The sequence below is a fragment of the Acanthisitta chloris genome, unplaced genomic scaffold, assembly GCF_000695815.1.
Source record: "Acanthisitta chloris isolate BGI_N310 unplaced genomic scaffold, ASM69581v1 scaffold13794, whole genome shotgun sequence".
Lineage (NCBI taxonomy): Eukaryota > Metazoa > Chordata > Aves > Passeriformes > Acanthisittidae > Acanthisitta > Acanthisitta chloris.
Genome location: NW_008669968.1, coordinates 105,402 through 126,736, shown reverse-complemented (window position 1 = coordinate 126,736; position 21,335 = coordinate 105,402). Strand labels below are relative to the sequence as shown.

Genomic DNA, 21,335 nt, shown 5'->3' with positions numbered 1-21,335 from the left:
TTTCAGCTCTCACTAGACAAAATATTTTGGCCATCTACTTCAACTACATGTTTGACTATGAGAATAGTCCTTTACTTGCACCCATGGAAAAATTGCCATTCATTCAGAAGGATGCCAACTTCAAACATCACTTGAATATCTGAGCTAGACTGACAGGCTGCTCTTTATTTACCAGTAAGATAGGGGAAGAAAATGCTATTACATGTGCTTTGTATTCTCTATTGCATACTAAATAATTACTGGCCAGTATTCATGATCTATGAAGCAGTAAGTAGTTTGGTCACAGTTATGTCTAGCACCATCTGTTTGACCACTTGCAAAAACAACAGGTTGCACATAAGCTGGAAAAGAGGGATAACTAGCGTGTGTTTGGGAAAAACTGTATCTAGATTCAAAATTAAATCAGCTATTCAAAATTTCATCACAGCATGTCAGGCACGCTGCAGTTACCCCCGAACCCTCACAGGTTGGTTTTCCCTTGCCTCTGGCAGACTTGGCTCTCTGCTCTTTCCATAGCCAAAATGTTTACAGATAGTCTCATTAAAACAAAAGTTCCCAGCAAAGAACAGAAAATTAAGCTCCTGAGTCTGCTCAGCTGATTTTCCATCCTAGCAAACAAGGAACAGGGGCTTTGGCCATATTCTGATATATGATTACCTATTTATCTGCTTTATTTTTCTGCATTGAATTATTTGTGATAACTGTGTCAACTTTCATTCAAATTGTTAAAAAACTGTAAAGCAGCATTGAGGAAGAAATGACTTGAGGTATAGAACACTAAAACTGGTGATTTCCAATTATTATGTTTTGATATTAAGCTACTAATACATTTAATATATGCTATATTCATAATTGCAACTAATCACATTAAAGCATTTACAAGACATCTTTGATGTAGTCTTTTTTTCATAGAAATCATCATGATTTTTATTACAGTCCAAAAAACCAGTTTAATGAATGAGTTGTATATCTGTCTCATGCTTGATAGAACATAACTGCTACAAGTACAGAGAAAAAGCCCGTTTTCCATTTTAAGTACTGCACTTAATTAACTTCTTTGCATTATTAGGAACTTTCCCAATAGTCCAAGCATTATAAAAAGTTAATGAGAAGGTTTCAGAAAGCTTCTAACCAATAAAGGATTCTTTTGAACAAATTAATAATTTCTACAATTGTATTGAATATAAAAGTATTGAATATAAAAGCTTTATATAAAAACAATACCATTAAAAGAAGAACAGAAAAAGCTCTGTTAATAGTTACAATATAATTTGTAGTAAAAAAAAAGAAAAAGATCCCTTTCATCTGTGTTGTTATACTGTTCCTTATCTCAATTTCTCTTATATTTTTGTTCGTTCGTTTAATTTCCAAAATGAGTGGGAAACTAAAGAAGAGTTGAGACCAGCCTTAAGATGTGTTGACAGACTATGGCTTGCATGAGAGATAATCTGGCCTTTTTCTGGCATTTCTCCATAGGATGTCTGGATTATATTTTCCTGCAGGTTGATTGGAAACCTTTGTTTAATGATAAAAATCCCAAATTTGTGCCTGAATTAGTTCTGAAAAAGCAATTTTGTAACTGCAAGGAATTATAAAATGGACAGCTGTCTCTTATGTTCTTATTGATCAAACAGTACTTCAGCTGATGGTAAAACCATTAGTGTTGAAGAGTATCTGATCTGAAACTGAAAACATTATAAAGTAACTTAATTTGAGTGGCTGGAAATAAAAACCAATATAAAGTCAGCTACCCTGGACTTCTATTGCTCCTCCAGATTAGCTGAGAACATGCATGTTGCACCTCCCCATGATCCTAAATCACATCCTTAATGTGCAGAGGGAACGTGCTGAACTTCCTCCTTGCTCAGATGTTCTAGAAGGGTACATGTAGCTGCCTTAGGCATAATGTATAAGAGCTCCTTCAGACTTCTGAGGAATAAACACCTCTTGTAAAAATTTTCTCATGGTTCTTTCATGTAGCTGTAAACTCTGCTATTATGAAAAAATGGGGGGGGGGGGGGGGGAAGAGGAAGCAATCAATATTTGTCATTAGTCTTGAGCAAGAATTCCTAAATTATATTACCATGAGATGATGTCTGCAAAGTTTTAGTGGGTTGAAATGCTTCCGGGAACATGAGTTAATAGCATCAGTTATAGCTGTGAAGCAAGAGCAATCCCAAAGACTGCTTCAGTAATTTAGAATGAGTAACAGATCCCCTCAAGTGTATTGCTGTTCATTAATAATAATGCCCATACAGCAGACGATTTCTCTTTAAAGGATGAGGCTTTGTAACACGGTCAGCTGGATTATGTTTAAAGCGATCTCCTGAAAACAAAGGGAGTGCAAGCTTCTTTCTCATGCATTGTCTGAAAAGAATTTCCCAGCTTACTACAACTCTCATGAGATTGTCCAAATGCAATCATCTCCAGTTTTATCTCAGCCTAGGAAGAAAACCATGAATTGCATTCTACAAACTACAGAAACAACTATAACATGTCTTCTATGAATCGCCATCTCTGCCAAAAACTCTCCCAGCAAGTACCTCATCCTGGCTGTAAATGGCCCCTGACAAATCCCCGTGGCTGCATTTGTGGTCTCTGCTGCTGAGATCATTCCCTGCAGGAGCAGCTGAGGCTGAGAGGGTGCAGCAGGCTTGGTGAGTCGTGCTGTGGAGCGTGTTGCCCCCAAGGGATGGGGTCAGCAGTTTGTGTCCTCTGCACACTGAGGGACTGACTCCTGAAGCAACTTTTAGCAAGCAGTCGCAGAATGTCACAATTGAGTCTTCAGAGAGCACAAACACTAACTTGAAAGAGTTTAATAGCAAAAATCCACTCTAAATTCCTCTTCAGATTCAGTTTTCAGAAACAACTGTATTAAGAAGTGGATGCTTAGCTGACCAGTATGGCTTTTCAAACAGCTGTTGGCTGTTATAGATCAGTAGTTTCTATAAACATGCGGATTGTAATCAAGAAAAATTCTTGGAAATACATCACAGCACTCAAGGTTCAGAACATACTATCTTAAACAAGTAACAAAAACTTATTTAGATCCCTTGCTTCATCTTCCAAGAAGTTCCTTTTCAAAGTAATTGCACATATTTAACACATCCTGAAACAAATGCAACTGACAGTGAAGTTTGAAACTGTTTACCTAATTATAATGAAAATTAAGTTAAATTGTTTGCAACCTACCTTGAAATTGTGTAAATTTGATGGTTCCCATCCTCTCTCCATTTCTGAAAACAACTTGACCCTAAATAAAAGACAAACAAACAAGCAAAACCTTAGAAGTTTTATAAATCTCTCATAATATAGTTGCATTAGTACTGTAATTTTCCATTAACTATTAAAAATACCAAAGCAAGGTTTAAACCCTGAAGACAGCAGATCCCATCAAGGTTAAAATAACTCCATAAGATCTCCTTAAAGTTTTCTTCCACAGATTTCAAATGACCTAAGAAAGTAGACCAGTGTTACCACTCAGTCTTCATGGGTGGAAATGGAAGTACAATAAAGCCAGTAACACTGAATCTCAGATGATGAGAGATGTGCAAACAATTGATTTTCACTGTTTGACTGTTTTTATCAAGGATACATAAAAGCTATCAAAGATCACACAAGCAGACCATTCTCCAGTTTATTCATCATACAGTTCTCCAAATGGCTCTATAACCTGTTTATCTTATCTTATATACTTATCCTGCCTGATTATGGATACCAGTATCTCTTGTGGCTTGGTTTTGTACTACACCAACATGTATGTCCTGGTATTTATTTTAAATGTAATGCCTGTAAGTCACCGCTACCCTTTGTGGTGCTACGTCTTGTTACTTCTCAAAATAATGGTCATGTAATGCTGAAACCTCCCCACAGATCCCTAGGAAATTACTCTGATCTTTCATCCCATCTTTCTGGATAAAATTAAGAAATGATCTTGTTAAATTTTCTCCTTACTTCAACTATTTGATAATTGAGTATGAAAGAAGAGGTTTCACTCATTTATGCTAAGAAGTATTTTTAATTCCTGGAACTCATAGTGGGGGGCTGGGTGCTGTCAAGATAGATTGCTGTTATACTGATTCCCAGGTTTAGTTTATTAACATCATCTCCATTAATCTTTGTTTTGGCAGACATCAGGGGAACAGAAACCAAACTGTAAACATGTGAGGCTACAATACATTTCTCTGTGCAAGTCAGCCCCTTTTTAGATAACCCTTTCAGGCCACTAAAGGGATTCACTGTAGGCCCCTGAATTACTCAAATCAGCTCCCTGCAGGAACAGCACAAAGGTTTCGAAGTACAGGACACTCACCTCCCATTTCCTGCAAGCCACAAAACACCATTTCCCTTTGATAAATAGAAGATACCCTTTGACAATTTTAAGCTACCTTGTGCTAAGCCTTAAAAGCCAAAAGTCCCAATCTGTGTCTAAAAGACAGTAAGAGAAATGAATAGTGGTAATGGGAAGGATTCTGGCAATAGCCTTCATCCAGATTGCCCTTAGTGTGGAGAAGTAGTGCTTAATATCCCTTCATTTGTTTAAACATAATCATAACACATTTGACTACTTGGCTTAACTAAAAAATAGACATAATCATAACACATTTGACTACTTGACTACTAGAAAATATTAAAGAAAGGACTAATAAAGATGCTATGCAAGAGTTACACATTGCAGACATATATTTATGGTCAATCTAGTCTTAACTTTGATTCTGTGACTTGCTGGAGAATTCTGTAGTCAAATTTTTCCCTGTGTGGAAAGATTATTTTTCAATTTGATTTTAAATTTACTGCCTTCTGCTTTAACTCTGTGTCCTCTTATTCTTTCATTACAAGTTAATGGGACTGTACATGAGAGTCTGCTAGAGTGTTCTTTATAGATAAACATATAGCAAGCATCACTGCCATCATCTGTGGTGACCATTGTCTACAATTGTCATCTATTATGGAGAGTATTGTATAGTATAGTATAGTAGAGTAGAGTAGAGTAGAGTATAGTATAGTATAGAATAGTAGCTCAAAAAATTTTCTAGATTCCAAGTGCAACTGCTTTGTAATATTATCATTACTTCTTGCAAATGACCCATATTTTAATCATTCAGTAGGACAGACATACACCATATGCATCTACTGAAAAGAGATAAATACATACATCCTTGTTGGCACGTTCTGAAATGATCAACAAAATGTAAATCGAGTCTAAATGTTCTGAATAAGTGCAAAATTTGGAATTAAAAAATACAAAGAGTTATAGATTTAGCAACATCTGTATTTATCAACTTCCTTTTGTTAGGACTTGTGGCTTATACTGACCTAAGCAGTAGATAAATAAAGACACAGATGATGATGATGAAAAAGTCATGAACAACTCATGCGAATATGTCCTAGTTATCTGCAAAATTATTTAACCAGTAGTTTGCTTTCATTAAAGGTTACTGGAAAATCCTGAAAAATCAAATGGGTCATTATAAGGAAAAACAATTTCTAAATACTATTTTATGGGATTACATTGTCCTGAATATCGTTCACAAACTACCGCATTTTTATGTTACATATACAGATACTAACAGGGAAAAAATCTGGAGAAATTAAAATATGCTATTTATTCCATGTGTAATCCAACAAATAAATCTGTTTTCAAAGGTCAAACCAATAAAAAAACCTAACAGCAAGAAGCCTCACAGCAGGATTCTCTACTGCAATCCCTGATGATGACAGTTCACATTTATTACCCAGGCATCAAAACTGGAACCACAGCTGCAGTTACCGTTTGGTTCTTTGCTCCTCGGGAACATGCTGCTTCATAATAACATGTGACAAGTAGCTACAGCATCTCAAGTACCTCCAACCCCTCAAGATTCTAAAGGAAATCTTGAGGATTTCCTGTAGGAAAGGAAACATTCCTAGATTTTTACTGGAGCTTTGAGTAGCCACAGCAGACATGGCCAGTGTTGCTGCTGCAGTACTTGGTTCTGCCCATGTGGCAGAAAGGAATGCTCTCTCCTGAGGAACACTGAGAAATTGCATAAATAGCAACACCTTCATTTCTTAAAACACAAATAGGAGGGAAACTAATGGCAGTCATCCATTACTTTATGCTTCCCTGCTATTTTATGAAAAATAAGACAATTACATTTGGGACAAAAGAAGTGATATAAATCTATAATAAAATGATGTTAAATTTAATTTTATAAACTCACAGCAATGCTTGTAAAATATAAGCCAAGCAGTGTCTCAGAAACCTGGGGTTTTTTAAAAATTATGCACTGATTTATGGCATGAGAATTGAGTTATAATCTGGCTCATATCAAGCCATTTCTTTGCCACCAAGGTAACATACCATAAGATTTAGCTAGAGGGTTATCTTCTTTAAACTTGAGATTCATAAATTACTAACAGTGTTTTATCTTTAATTAAAGTGGCGGATGTTTGAATAATAGATATTACTAGTACACACATTAAGCTCTGACATTACAAAAGCCAATTTTAGTACTATTTAATCCTTTATTTTTACCTTACCACATACTCCAGCACATGTGCCAGTACGGACTGCAGTTTATGGTGTGACCATTTAAATTTTATTAAATCCATGCAAATGTAACAAAAACCAGAATTCTCTTTTACCTTCCATTGTGTTTTGGCATTACAAAGGCATATTTAGATAAAAGGAATAAAATAAAATAATGGAAATAATGTTAATACTAACTTCTTCAGAACATGATCATCAGATTAAAAGAATATTTCAAAAGCAAGAGATGTGAAATAAGATCTCTGTCCTGAACAAGCATCAACTGCACAAGTGAATAACTTGCACTTAGAACAAACCACATATCTTACTATATATTAAATAGTTAATCAGCAAAGCTTTCCTGTTCCATTACACACAGATCACCCCAACGGGGACCAACAGAAACCACATTAGTATCTTACTGCCTGTTTTACTTTCTTCAATCTACTATCTACAATTTTTTTCTTTTTCTTTACTAGTTGCAAAAGTGAATGCCAGAGTAAATACCAATTCTGTATCTGATCTGGCCAACTTTGAGCTGTGGACAGGCTCTACATCAGCAATGATTCCTTGAAAAGCTGATGGGAAGGAAATAGAAAGTATGTGGCTTGGAATCCAACAGACAGCAATGTGAACAGAGGGTGGAAGAGGATCTGAGTAAGCTCAGTCTGGCACAGAGTAGCACCCTTGGATGTTGTTGCAGGTCTGTACACCCACCTGTATCTGGGATTCATTGCAGCTGCATAACTTACCAGGCAGCCTTACACAGGTGTACTTTATTCAGTTATCCTAAATATATAACCACCCCATAAGCAAAAACAATACTACCTGCACATTACAAGTCAGGTGGCTTGAACAACAGAAATCTAGAAGATTATGTTGTAGGGGGTTTAGGGTTTATTTTGTAGGTTATTTGGGGTTTTTTTTTGGGGGGTTGTTTTTTTAGGTGGGAGGAGGAATTGGGTTGATACATGCCTGAGTACAGTTACATTTTCTGCCCCCTCCTCCAAAGAGCTACAGTCCTTCAATGTCCTTTAAAAATAATGACAACCAGAACTAGACCAAACATTTCAATATGCAGTCTCAAAATTGTGGCATACAAGAATACATATCCCTGTTTCTTCTGAGTACCATCTTCATGCTCTGTTTTACAAGTCTAACACTTTTTAAAATATTTTGTTATACAGAATAATTATTTCATCTCCTTAATTAAAAGATAGTCTCTACCCTCCCTGGATGTATAGGCTTCATCTTTTTTTTCTGGAATTGACATTCCTTAAGTCATCAGTCCTTTATTTGTAGTCACAACAAGAAGTCCACATCACCCATTCACACTCACAAATTAGTAGCTGACATTAGCTTTTATTTCAGACACATGAGATATTGTCTGTCTTTATAGCAGTTAGCCGTTTGTCTACACTTGGAAGGATAAAAAGCAGGTATCCTTGCTACATTATGAACATGTCATTAAGCTCTTTATGAGCTACAGAGCACTAGCATTTATTAGAACATTATTTGCATTATCTCTCACAGTATTATTATTCAGTTCTGGACATAGGCCCATGCCAAAGTTAGAATTTTTTCATTCCTCATATACTAAAATCCACAGCCAACACATTTTTTCATTCATGTCTTCAGCTTGCTTCATCTTCTTTAATCAAAGCAGAATTCAGAAGATCCTTAACCACTCTCTCAGTCAGGGCCAGGTCTATACTTTGACCACCACTTCATTTACTGTGCATTTTCTTCTGCAAAGTGTCTCAAATATAGAAAACAGAGAAATAAATACATAGCATTTACTTCATGATTTTTGGTACTATACCTATAAAAAAGTTCTGGTTTAGATCATGTTTACTTCCTTCTGCAACAGTCTTCCCCCATACAGCACCAAACAATTTTTTATTTATTCAAATGTCTATTATATACTCAGCTTATGCTTGGTATCTTATTGTTGGTTTAAAATGCCGTAATTATATATTCAAACTAAATGAATAACACAAACACCCCTTTGTCAGAGGAAAGACCATGAGCATGTTGACAGAAATATCACAGCTGGCTGCAAGACATTTAAATGCCATCAGACTCATGTCCCCTGAGCATTTTTCAATGGGCCAATACATTTCAGGACTCTGCCTCAGTTCCACTTCACTGTCCAGGAATCTGGGCTACTCTGCCCTATAGGCAAGTCACCTCCCCATGTAACAGTGTTTAACCCTAGTGGCTTTCCCTGAAATGTCTGAGCCTACAAAGTTAGAGCAGCTCCAAAAGTGACCGACAGTATTTTTCAAAACTAAATTAACTCAGTCACTTTTGAGGTTCTTGAGTTAGATATTTGATGTAAAGTCAACCATCTAAATAAATGTATGCAGAAATACCTGAAAAGTAGTGGGATAACTCTGGCAACTGAAATTAAAGTTGTATATAATTTCATATAAAATTTTCTATTATTTTATATAAAATTTATATATTTATAGAATAGATACAATTAAAACTGTCCCTTTAAGATCTGTGACATCTGATGAAATCAGGGTGTACTTCAGAATCTATAGTGTCCTTAGTGGACTATGTCCAATAAAAGTAGGAGCCAAGGAGAGTGAAGCATCACAGAACAGCAAACCTGTTGCTTGCTAACACATTGCTCCTAGCTGCACAGCCCTATGGCTACTCAGTGGTAGCTCAGCACTCAGCATTCATCAAATCCCTGTGTGAGCTGTAGTGACCTATTAAAACAGCAAAATATATTCAGTGGTTTTTGTGGGGTTTGAGTTTTTTGGTTGGGTTTTTTTGTTTGGTTTTGGTGGGTTTTTTTTCAAATTTTATTTTGTATTGCTTTGGCAAGTGGGGAAGGTGGTGTTTCTCCATTGCCAGAACCAGATCCAGCACATAGGAGCCCAGGAAGGATATAGATGCTAGCAGAAAGAGCTAGGAGGGAGGGAGAAAAACACCCTCTGTTAGTCCCAGACCCTTTCAGAAGCTTTTCTGGGTTATCATGCTATTGACACAGCCTGCTACTCAAGTGATGCACTTGATACTCATACAGGGCTGCTTAGCTACTGACAAGCCTTCCATGACATGCACAAACCAGCAAACTGGCATTCAGTGCATCTTGGCTCTGAAGCTTCTAAGTGGTCAAGAGCTACATGCTGCAATTAATAACCTCTTCCATCCTCCAAATAGCATATCCAAGACAGCAGTTTATAGAGAAAGGGAGTATCATTTAGTCTACTCAACAGCTGTTTAACTCTGCAAGTATAACCTTGCTTCTGAAACAAAACAGCAAGCTTCCAACTGAGGGCAGCTTGTGCACAACTCTTCTGTTTTCAACCTACTTACATCACTCATTTAGCCGGAGACAAAGACCTAAGCACAGGAGAAGTAAACAGAGTGCAAGAGAGGATACTAGGGAGACAGGAATAAAGTTGTCACCCCCAGTGAGATAAAAAGGTAACTGTCACCATTGGATCAATGAGAGGAGAGAAGAAGAGAGAGTGTGATGAAAATTAAAATGTTCCATAAAATCAACAGTGCTCCTGAATCCATATTTTTATATCCTTATATCACTGTGGATAAAATGTTTCTAGAACATTTGATCAAAGCAGACCCACTGACTTCTGCTTTTCAAGCCTTGAGACAACTTTCAGAAAAGGTGTTCATTTCACAATTTTCATGATTGAAGATTAAAATTTGAAATAGCTTGTGATCCAAAAGGATTTCTTGTCTCTGCCTGTTTTCTCTCTTATGACATTTTCTAAAAGCTTTGGGTAACTGAACACCAGTGTCTGGAGAGCAGCAGGGCAGCTCAAAGAGCACGGTAAAGCACAGCTAATAATCTGGTCTTGGCTAACATTTTTTAGATGAAGCAATACCACCATTCTTATCTAAACAGAAACTTGTATTCTAGCTGTGACAGAGTAGGCATAAAACAGCAGGAAAAAAATGAACATGCTTATTTCCAGCATTAAGTACTGGTCTGCACCACAGCAAACATGCTGCCTATGCTTAAAAAAAACATACCCACAAATGAGTAAGTTTCCCAGACACAAACCCCATGTTTTTCTGAGGGGAAAAGAAAATGTGGAAGAAGGAAGATAAATTGTTGGAACAGAATTGCCCCAAAAAAATAAAATTTGGGTAATCATTACAGTGATGAAAAAGAAGAATGTAGAACTGGCATACATCAAATCCTATAATATTGTAACTAAGAGGCACTTATCAAGTCTATCAGGACTTTGGTCTAAACCAGAAAAATCAGAGATGGTTTTCACATTGTTCCTGTGGAAGAAGGAAGATAAATTGTTGGAACAGAATTGCCCCAAAAAAATAAAATTTGGGTAATCATTACAGTGATGAAAAAGAAGAATGTAGAACTGGCATACATCAAATCCTATAATATTGTAACTAAGAGGCACTTATCAAGTCTATCAGGACTTTGGTCTAAACCAGAAAAATCAGAGATGGTTTTCACATTGTTCCTTTGCATCACAGAATAGAATAGTCAGAGTTGGCAGGAACCCACAAGTATCACTGAATTCCAACTCTTGGCCCTGCACAGAACATCTACAAGAATCACACCATGTGCCTGAAAGCATTGTCTAAACACCTGTTGAACTGTCAGGCTTGGTGCTCTGACCACTTCTGGGGGAAGCCTGTTCCAGTGCCCAATCACCCTTTGCATGAAAAACCTTTTTATAATATCTAACCTAAATCTCCCCTGACACTACTTCATGTCATTCTCTTGTGTCCTATCACTGGTCACCAGAGAGAAGAGATCAGTGCCTACCCCTCCACTTCCCCTCTTGAGGAAGCTCTATACTGCAAACAGGTTTTTCCTCAGTCTCCTCTTCTCCAGGCTGAACAGACCAAGTGACCTCAGTCACTCTTCATCTGGCTTCCCCTCGAGGCCCTTCACTATCTTCGTAGCCCTGCTTTGGATGGTCTCTAATAGCTTAATACATTTCTTATATTGTGCCCAAAAGTCACACAGCACTTGAGGTGAGGCTGCACCAGTGAAGTGTAGAGTGGGTAAATAACTTCTGAAATTTGCATTGAGTGAGGATGGCTTATTTATTTGTTTTGTTTAGAAACAGAGGACTGGGAGGTAACCAGTCTACTGACCTCATGAGACATTTCATGTATTCTTATGTAGCTTCTTTAAACTCTTGTTAGTCAGAAAGGTAAAAGGAAAATCAGCGTTCTCTCAGAGATCAGGAAACATTTATGATAGAGACTTTCTCGCCTCCTCCCCAGCAAAAACTGTTCTGGGCAAAAATTTCCATAAATTTTAATAAAAATTATGAGCTTGGTGCCTCATATTTGCCAAGAGAAAATCTTCATTAGCATCAACTGATTGAAGTAGTCTGTGGCATTGGCCCATTGTTCTTTGCTTTGGCACTCATTGAGCTTAAATGCCTACAGAAAAATAATAGTTTCTTGACATTTAAAAAATGTTCCTTTAGTATGAACTATCTTGAACGGCAATCATTTCCCAAACCCATTTCCTCAAAAAGAAAAAAAAAAAACCAAAAAACCCCAAAAAGAGGCTACACTATGCATTTCCTACTATCATGATAGGAATGAATTATATTCCACAGCTGGGCTGGAAGAAATGGAAGTGAAGAACATTGAAGAAGATTTACACTGAAATTCTTGGGGAAAGGTGATCCAGTGTAACAACATCTTTATGTGTCTATCACTCATATATGTCCTGAGTCTAGGAATATGTGAAAAAACAAAGCACTGTAAGCCTTACCACCATGGTTTCATCATGCTGCCACTTCACTCCATTTTAAATAGAGTTGCAGTACATTTGGTCACTCTTTCATAAGGAAGGGGATTTTTTTTTTTTTGCCTATCTCCACTTTCTATGCCCCTTTTTCATTTTTTTCTTTCCTGAGGAAGGCAGTCCATAACTGAAACACAGATGTTCTGACTGTGTAGAAGAGTCCCTCTAACTAAGATTTTGGGCAGAATTTTGTTTGTTTGTTTATTTATTTATTTATTTATTTTTATTGTTTTTCTAACCAAGGAAGTGAAGGAATCAGGTGGGGAACAGACAGAATTTCTTTGGCTAAAATTTCTTCCCTCCATCTCAGACAGCACATAAAAGTGTGCTGCTGCCATCACAGTGACATGAGATAAGCCCAGACTTAGCTGCTCCATTAGGTTAGCATTTAGATGCATCTACAGATTTTTACACAGCTATGCTGAAACGGAGACAGCACAGTCATAGCATTTCTTTCAGCACAGCAAGCAAAAGCATGGGTTATGAACATCTGAGCACTCTGCTTACACACAGAAGCAAGTCTAAAGGAATAATGTTCCTGAAAAGGTAACAGTAATTCAGAAGCAAGTAAAGATGGGAGGAAAACGATACTAGCCAGGAAATCATGCATGAAACATATCACACTTGCTGGCCATTGCAGGTGAAGAAAGATGAAACCTTTATGCTTTGTCACCCATTAATGTGCACATTCATCTGGGCTTATGGTCAGTACAAGGCAAAGCAGTTAGATGCTCTTTTTTATCATTCCTTTTGGCTAAATCATTTTTATCCAGTGAAATAATTTTTCTGTGAACCATCTCTTTCAGTGCTTATATGTATGTTGGCTTTCATTCATTTCATCATTAGTGGTCTTAGGTTTAAAAGCATGGCAGGAAAGACATTAAAATGAAACATACATACCTGACAAACATTTTTGCAAGCTTTGTTCTGAATTATTTGGAAACAAAATGACAGGCGCTGGAACTGTTTGCAACAAAAGCTTTCAAGTCTGGTGATACATGTAACTGAGTGCTGACTGCTAGTATTTAGCCAGTTTCTTGATCTACGGTTGGCCTCTGAAGCGTAAGCAAAATAATTCCTTTACTCTCAAGTCAGTCTCTTCCACCAGTGCTTAAAATCATCTATGTAAACAACCTGACTCTCAAGGTGGCAAGAGAAGAGGAAACAGTCTAAAGCACTGGGACTAGGAACTCAAGCCCTTTTCAGTGTGTATTAAAAAGTAAATATGAACTGCTGTGGTGATGTTCAGAATTGTTCTTTTGAGGTTGAGTCCCTGATGATTTCAGTTTCTAGCTCTGTGTGTCTGTAGAAACAGCATAACAGCACATTATCTTCCACCACCATGAGTTTTTTCCCACTGCTTTTGTAAGAATGAATCAGAAGAGATGGCATAAAGCCTTTTAAGGACACAGCATTAAGCAGCAGTTCCATCTCTTCAACAGTGCAATTTCAGATGATGTTCTGAAGTAATTTCTTCCATTTTCTTTAAAATACATTAATCTCAGCAGAGAGCAGAACTGAGCAGGCTGTATTTCATTTGTTCTGAGGATGATCTGAACGACTGCAAGAGCCACTACCACTCTGTGCACTTCTTCCTGTCCAGGCTCTGTCACACTGTCTGGATGCAGGAAATTACTTTGTTTACTATGTTCTTTCTAATGAGCAGCCAACCTCTGTTATTAGCAAGGTCTTTGCTCCAAAGTAGAACACACTGGCATTGCCCATGTGCTAGTGCTGAGCACAGTATCTTCAGACTATTATCTTTCTTAGTGAGTAATTTTAATTCAAGACTGCCTTAATGGGAAAGACAAATTAAAAAAGGCACAAAGACCAGAGAGATTTACAAATCTCTTTTTAAGTATGAATACCTGTCAGTCTTGGATGATCATTGCTAGTGACTAGAGAAAAGGCTATGATAGCATCCTCATTCCCAGTGTTATTCAGCTACTCTATGTCTGACAATAACCTTGCAGGCAGAAATGTGAGCTGATGCTGACCAGGAAAGACTGTTTGAATCAGCTAAAAGGTGGTTTATTTTAGTGAACAGCCATCTGTGTCTAGAACACTAACACTGATTTTCCCTCTTTTGCTCAGTACAAGCTCTTACACAGGAACTCAAACTGTTTTATTCAATATTCATAGAATGTTTCTAGTTACTAGAGGATTCTAAACTTTTCTTCAACAAATCAACTAAGGCAGTTCAAGGCTCATGGGAACTGTCCAGGACATTAGCTTTTTAATACCATGTTTCCCACTGACAGTCACTGAAATGGGCCAGTTTTCCATTTCAGAATGAAACGACAATATTCTTTGTTCACCTAAATTTATAGCAAGCTTCTAACAGGCTTTTATTTTAGCCCAGTTGTAGTTTTGGCTTTACTTGACAACTGCCAGAATTGCTATGACATTTAAGACGGCTGTTTCTGTAAAGGTAAAAGCCTAGGCTAAGATATTTGAAGTCCTAGGACTCTGACAATTATTTTTCTTTAAAATTTCAGATTTTACCTATATTGCTATCAGAAAGTACTCCTGAGGACAGCTATGTTTGATGATAATGAAGTAGAAGTTTCATCCTCTTCCACTTCTTTAGCACTGCATCCCTCCAGGTGATGCTTTCATCAGCATCAAATTCTGACCGAAAGCTGCAGAGAAGAGCATTAGCATTGCTGAGCACGGAGATTTGAACAGGCTTGGCAGTGGCAGGAAGGAGTTCTAACCAGCATATTCTTCATAAAATCAAATTCAGCCCTTTTCATTGTCCATTTCAATCCTTCAGGCTGTTCTAACCTGCGCCAACAACCCGCAGAGAATCACTGAGATATAATTGGCATGGTTTTGACACTTTAATGATCCTCTATTTATATCCTTGTAGCAGTTTTGCTAAGGAAAGATGGCAGTCTCCATGTTCTTTGTAAAACAGTCAGAACCAAAGATGCAGAAGAGGCTCAGTTTGGTTTCTGAGTTGTGAGTGATCAGTGTCATATACCATTAGATCCTACACAACATAACAGCTTTCCAGCTGGCATATGTCAGAACTTTCAAAGGTGTAGCTCTCTTCAGACTCCATAAAGCAATGCTTAGAGTAATAGTGTTACTTTGGGATCACTTTTGCTACATTTTCAGAAGACTAGAGTTAAGGCTTACAGATACATAAATATCTTCCCCCTGTGAAATGCTTTGCAGGTTCAAATACATTCTCTGCCTAAAATTAGTTAAAAATCAATGCCATACTAAAAATTTGAGACTTATCAAGTCCCTTAACAGTGAAACAGTGTATTTCAAAATTAAATATTCCAAGATTCCCATCAGACATGGAGATCAAAACAAGGCAATAGATATCCCATTGTCACCCCTTAAGTCACACTAGCTAATTTGCAGAAAATAGTATAAATGCAAGCTATTAGTAAAGTGAGTCCTCTTCTTGCTTATCTTCTAATTCAAGGTAGTGTTCAAGTCCAATTAATGATATGAAATAGCCAAGGATTAGACATCTCTGTTTCTTCCTTTCCCCACCCCTCAACATTCCTATACCCAAGATGGCATCTACATCATGTCATGCAGATTAATTCAGATACACCCAGGTAAGTGAACTGGTAAATCTACACAGGAAAACAAGATTGGTTTCAGTCCAAAAGTACAATCACATTCTCAGGCTACCAAGCTTGATGTAGCGAATCTACTTTCTCAGCTCAGACACCACTAAACTGCTTCTGGACAAAAAAACCCCAAGCAAAACAACCAACCAACAACAAACCCACAAACAAACAAATCCACAAACAAACAAACAAACAACCCACACAAAGCAAACAAACAAACAAATTTGCATGTATCTTTCAGTTACTGCTCTCAGTTCTAGCTTCAAGGGGAGTACAGGCAGAATTTGAGTCAGTAAATTTGGAACTGGAAAGGAATTACTACTCATCAATCCATTTGCATGGGGCTGCATTCATATCTAAGCCCTTGGAGTTATAAAACTCAGCATGGGAGGTTTTTTTACTTCCATTTTTTCCATCGAAGCCTGCCTCTGAACCCAAATCTTCTCATCATTTTAAGCCTTCCTCTAGCTTTCAGGTTCCTCTTATTTTTTGCCATATAATTACTTTTAGGCTCACAATATTATTTGGAAGAACTTCTCCCTAGGTTTTTTTAAGCTGATATTTATGCAGAGAACAAGTAGTTCTCCACGCAGCATACTAGGTATTCTTGGAGCTACACCAGGGAGAGGGAAAAAAAACCCCAGCTGAGTTATCTTTCCACCACAAAAATTGGTATTATATAGGAGGTAGGCTTTTACCTGCCCAGTCTGAAATGCTTTTCTTATGCACAAAGCATATAGGAACTTCATGTTCCAGAATGGTGGTAGGGATTGAATTTCAGCATCCTGTAAGTGAAATTGGAGAGGAACCATTCGGGGCTGCTGCTGTCTGAACTTTGGACACCTACACTCTTTTTAAATGCCTCTGGTATGGTTAAAGTAGACAGTTGCCTCAGTGCATACCCTTTTATATTTTCCTTTTATTTCCTCCAGTGCCTCCTCCTGGAACCCACAAGCCTTTAGCTCTTCCTACATGATATTTTAATTGTCCTGTAAAGGCTGCCTTTCAAATCCACATTATCAACAAGTTGTAAAAATAACATCCCTAAATGATTCCATCCTACCCTATTTCTAGCATGAGGTATAAATTAACAAATTCAAGGGCTTATATTGGTGTCTTGGAAAAACTTTGCTACAAGAGTTTTCCCCTCTTCTAGCCCTTTCTGTTCAGCCTGGGGTCACCTCTCCTACTTCTATATTCTAGCTGCCTTTTTTGCTAATTATTCTTGTGACTCTGCACCAAATGACTATGTGAAATCCAGGCAGATATACCCTGCTACATTTCCCCTGTACTCAGACAGGTTATTGCCCAGAGGTAGAGTTGCCTATGTATTGGGCATAGTCCAAAGAACAGAGACCCTGAACTTCTAGACCTGGGTTTGATAGAGTATAGCTTACTAACATGTAGTTTGAAAGATATCTACATGAGGCCATTACTAATTTGGTTGTGCAGTGAAAGTTTGCATCTTGCTACTCACTGAGTGATCAATGCTCTCCTCTGATAAGATAGTTATTTAATACTTAAGAGAATTTGAAATCAGTATACCCATTACTTAGTTTCAACAAAAAGGAAAAAGAATAAATTTTAAAAGATATAAAAAATGCTGGAAAGCAGGAAAAAAGTTTCCTGTGGAGGAAGGGGTAAAATCAATTTTTGCATTTTGAAAATATTTGAAAGGTAAATGTTATAAGTTTTCTTTAGAAAAAGTAAAAGCAATGTTCTCCATTTTTGAATTGTTGAAAATAGTGATATTTAAATTTAGAAAAAAAAAATACTGTCTATCAAATGTCTGATGGCACCAGAATATCACTCAAAACAGCAGATAATCTTTGACAGACTCATAACTCCAATCTTTAGAGAATAATGTACACAGATGTACACTAATTTCCTTAACTTATATTCAGAAAGGGCTGCACTCATTTGAATACAAGGTGAGGTTTCACTTCCCTCTCAACAGCATTATCCCAGCCACACAGCCCTGCATCATGCCAAGCTGGGCTGTGCCATCCATGCCACGTTGGAGCCCCAGCAGGGCACTCTAGAAACAGAGCAAACGATGCCAGTGCAAATCCTCCTGGACCACTGTTAACATCACCTCAGCTCATGCTGAAAGAAGTCCTAAGACTCTGTTCTCTATATGGTGTGGAACTGATTTTAAGATGAGGTGTTTGAGGCATGCCCAGAGGTCCAGCCCTTGCTTTGCCCAGCAGCTTGGCTGCTTTTTTCAGCCCTGTTTAAGAGATCAGACCTTCAAGGTCCAGGAAATATTATACTTGGAAGAGATCTCACTGGGAAACAAAGAAACCATTGTTTAAAGATGCAGTACTCTCCTACAAAAGATCCAACACTACAAGTTCTAAATAAGCACTGTGAGTTGAAGCTCATGCTGACACCTCTGTAATTAAAGCATTTCAGCATCAGGTGCTTGGCTTCTTGGAGAGACAGCAATAATATCTAAACAGCCTGAAGGAAGGCAAATGACAGATTCCATTACTTTCTCTGGCTATCTGCAGTATCGTAACCTTTTCCTTATCTTGGTCAACACACTCACACTGAATGAAATGGGACTAAATTTCTTTTTAATACTCTGACAAACTGCACTGCTTTGTACAATAGCAGCAAATCTCGTTTGCACAGCTGCCCTTAAAAATCAGTTACTTCGATTTTTTAATACTTGTCATCAATCATCTATGCTAATTGGCTGAGTGTATGGCATGCCTATAGAGTATTAAATGTCCCAAAATAACTAATGAGAAGCCTTTTATTTCATCTGTCTCAAATGAAAGTCGTATTAGAATAAGAAAGTATTTCCTTCTCTGCCACTGGCATTCAATGAATATTTATGATGTTTTTCACTATATTGCAGGGATATGACAATGTTGGATTCCAGCTAGAATGAAGATACAGCACTTAAAAGGAGATTCTTCTCTCTTTCTATCACTCATAAAAGGAATTAATAATTGCAAAACAGTTAACAAACAATTGCTTCTCAAATTAGATCACATTTATCTTCATATTCTAAGCTGGAAAAAGAATCTCCTAATTTGCAGCAATAACTATCTTTAAAAACACTAATATTGTGAACCTATTTATTAAATATTTGTAAGCTGTTTTATGCACAGCACTAATGCTGACTGATCAAAGTGTACGTAATTAATGGACAAGAAAGCAATTGTTGCAATAATGGAAATCCTATTAGCATATAAATTATGTTGTTTTCAAAAACACAGAATACTCATATAAGGAAGATACTACTTATTCCAGACATTTTTCTGACGCCATTAAGCCAAGTCAACTTCCCTGGAAGAGCCATATTGCTATGTCTTATGGTATCAGAAAAAACTTTATCCTCTGGAGAGGTACTCGTAGGAAATGATTAGAAAGTTTGAATGCAGATCTGGGTACCAGGTGGTACTGCTGGGCTATGTTACTGTCCACACTAGATAAAGGAATTTATGCAGCACTGGTTTTCAATCCTATTTCTCTCTCTTCTATTACCATCCACCAGATAATGTGTGTTGGTAACCCCTAGAGACAGAGAGGTCTTTATCACACTTTTTTTTCTCTTCAGAAATCTTCCCTCTGCAATGTGGCAGGAGGACTATACAGGAATAGAAGAGGTGAGGCATTTGCTGATGAGGATGTGACTTTTTTTGACTCAATGTATTCAGAAAAAGAATTTTACTTATTAAACCCCAACAGTAATTTTTGTGGCTGGAAGCCAGGACCAATCTCTAGTACTCTCTGATTTATCTCCCGGGGTGGACACAGTCTGTCCTACATACAAAGACACAATGTTCATACTCTTGCCAGGGTATGTTCATACTCTTGAAGAGAGACACAGTGTTCATACTCTTATATTTTAAAGACAAACTTTATTTTGCTCCTCATGCAGTGTACATAGAGAGTAGTGGAACCAGTGATAAAGTTCCTCCTAGTTGCAAACCTTTTTATATCTAACCCCCAAAAGACTACCAATATCCTATTTAAAGGGGATGTCTGGGGAGAAGATTCATGTCTCCAGTCATTCTAGCCACTATTTGATCAACAGTATCATTGAATATATCTGAAGTCTTCTACTGACATAAGTGAAGTCTAATTAATACAAATTTCTGTCTCAAGATGGCATTCATCTTTTCTTTTTTGCCAAAATGTGTCCAAATGATGAATATTTTTACCCAGAACATGCACTACTTTATTAATAAAGACCATAATTTGGAGGTTTTCTGAGCCTCTTAACATCTGTAAGATTTATTCCTAGAAGTTGAGCCACTTCTCTCTCCACCAAGATTTTATTAATGGAATTTTCCCATGGAAAATAATGAATTAATATTCTAGACAGCTAAGCAAGAGAAACTTTCTTCCTAACTGCTCTCAGTGAGGAGGATATGACGTGTTATTATGTATGTGGACTACCAGATGCCATAGTAAACTCTGTCCAAATAACATGCATTTTAAATGAGGCTACATATTCCCACTGTAATTAAAGCAGAAGCCAGCTGATGTCTTTATTCAATAGTACTTAATTTATACAATTTACACATGCAGTAGAGCACTATGATAACTCTTTGTTTCCTCCTGAGTGAAAATGATGGTCAGGCGGATATAAAATATTCCCACTTTTAAAATGTGTAAGATCAAGTGTGTAAAATAATCATCACAGATATACTGAATATTACCTAAGGGTGATGAATAGGGAAATGGCAGACAAAGTATTCTCCATTTTTGTTCTTTATATTTAATTAAATAATTGTAAATTCCGTGTTGTGATTGTCTAGTAGCCCAGCACAAAAAATATGTTCCAGCTGTTATGCTATTTTAGTATTACAGAGTTTTTCTCTAAAATTTTCAGTTTATCAGAAATGGTTTCCTAAATGAATTCCTCCAATATATGGCTTGAGAAGAACCATCTTTAGTTCCAAATTTACCTATGAAATCTATGATTGGAAAAGCAAGTATTCTTCAAATGCACAATCTCCTATTGGAGTTTTATTTTTAAATTTTCTGTACATCAAATCCTAGAAATCTCCTGCTCCTGATTCTCTTCTTCCCAACAGATATTAGTTATAATAAAATTGTCCTTTTTGTTTCTATGTGTATTAAGTCAAATCAAGATTGTTTGGACACTGTGCAGTCAATCAAGTTTGGTATATCTCAGAATTGTGTTAATCAGGGAGAATATTATCATTCCACAATTTTAGCTCACCCTGTAATGAACTAAGGGGGCTGCCATAGTAAGCCCTTCACAACTCTTTAGCTGTTTTGTTTCTTTCCTTGTACTTATCTCTTGAACCAAATGATGTAAACAGAAAATCAACTGAATAAAAATACTGTCACTCAACCTTTGAAATAAATACATTTCCTCAGAACAAGGTACATTCAACAGAGCTAAAGTCTTGTGTTAGCTCTCCTTTTCCTGTTTAACAATCCACAAACACTGCAAAAC

At 37.1% G+C, this 21,335-nt stretch overlaps 1 protein-coding gene across 1 annotated transcript in view; it reads right to left on the bottom strand.

Moving 5' to 3' along the window:
* LOC103801116 (gamma-aminobutyric acid type B receptor subunit 2-like) overlaps positions 1 to 21,335 on the bottom strand; it is a gene marked incomplete at its 3' end in the record, with an annotated part of 119,807 nt that overhangs the window by 31,297 nt on the left and 67,175 nt on the right. Inside the window, exon 7 of the mRNA XM_009073521.1 lies at positions 3,193 to 3,253. Coding sequence (XP_009071769.1) covers positions 3,193 to 3,253 — 61 coding nt within the window. The remainder of the gene's footprint in view (positions 1 to 3,192; positions 3,254 to 21,335) is intronic.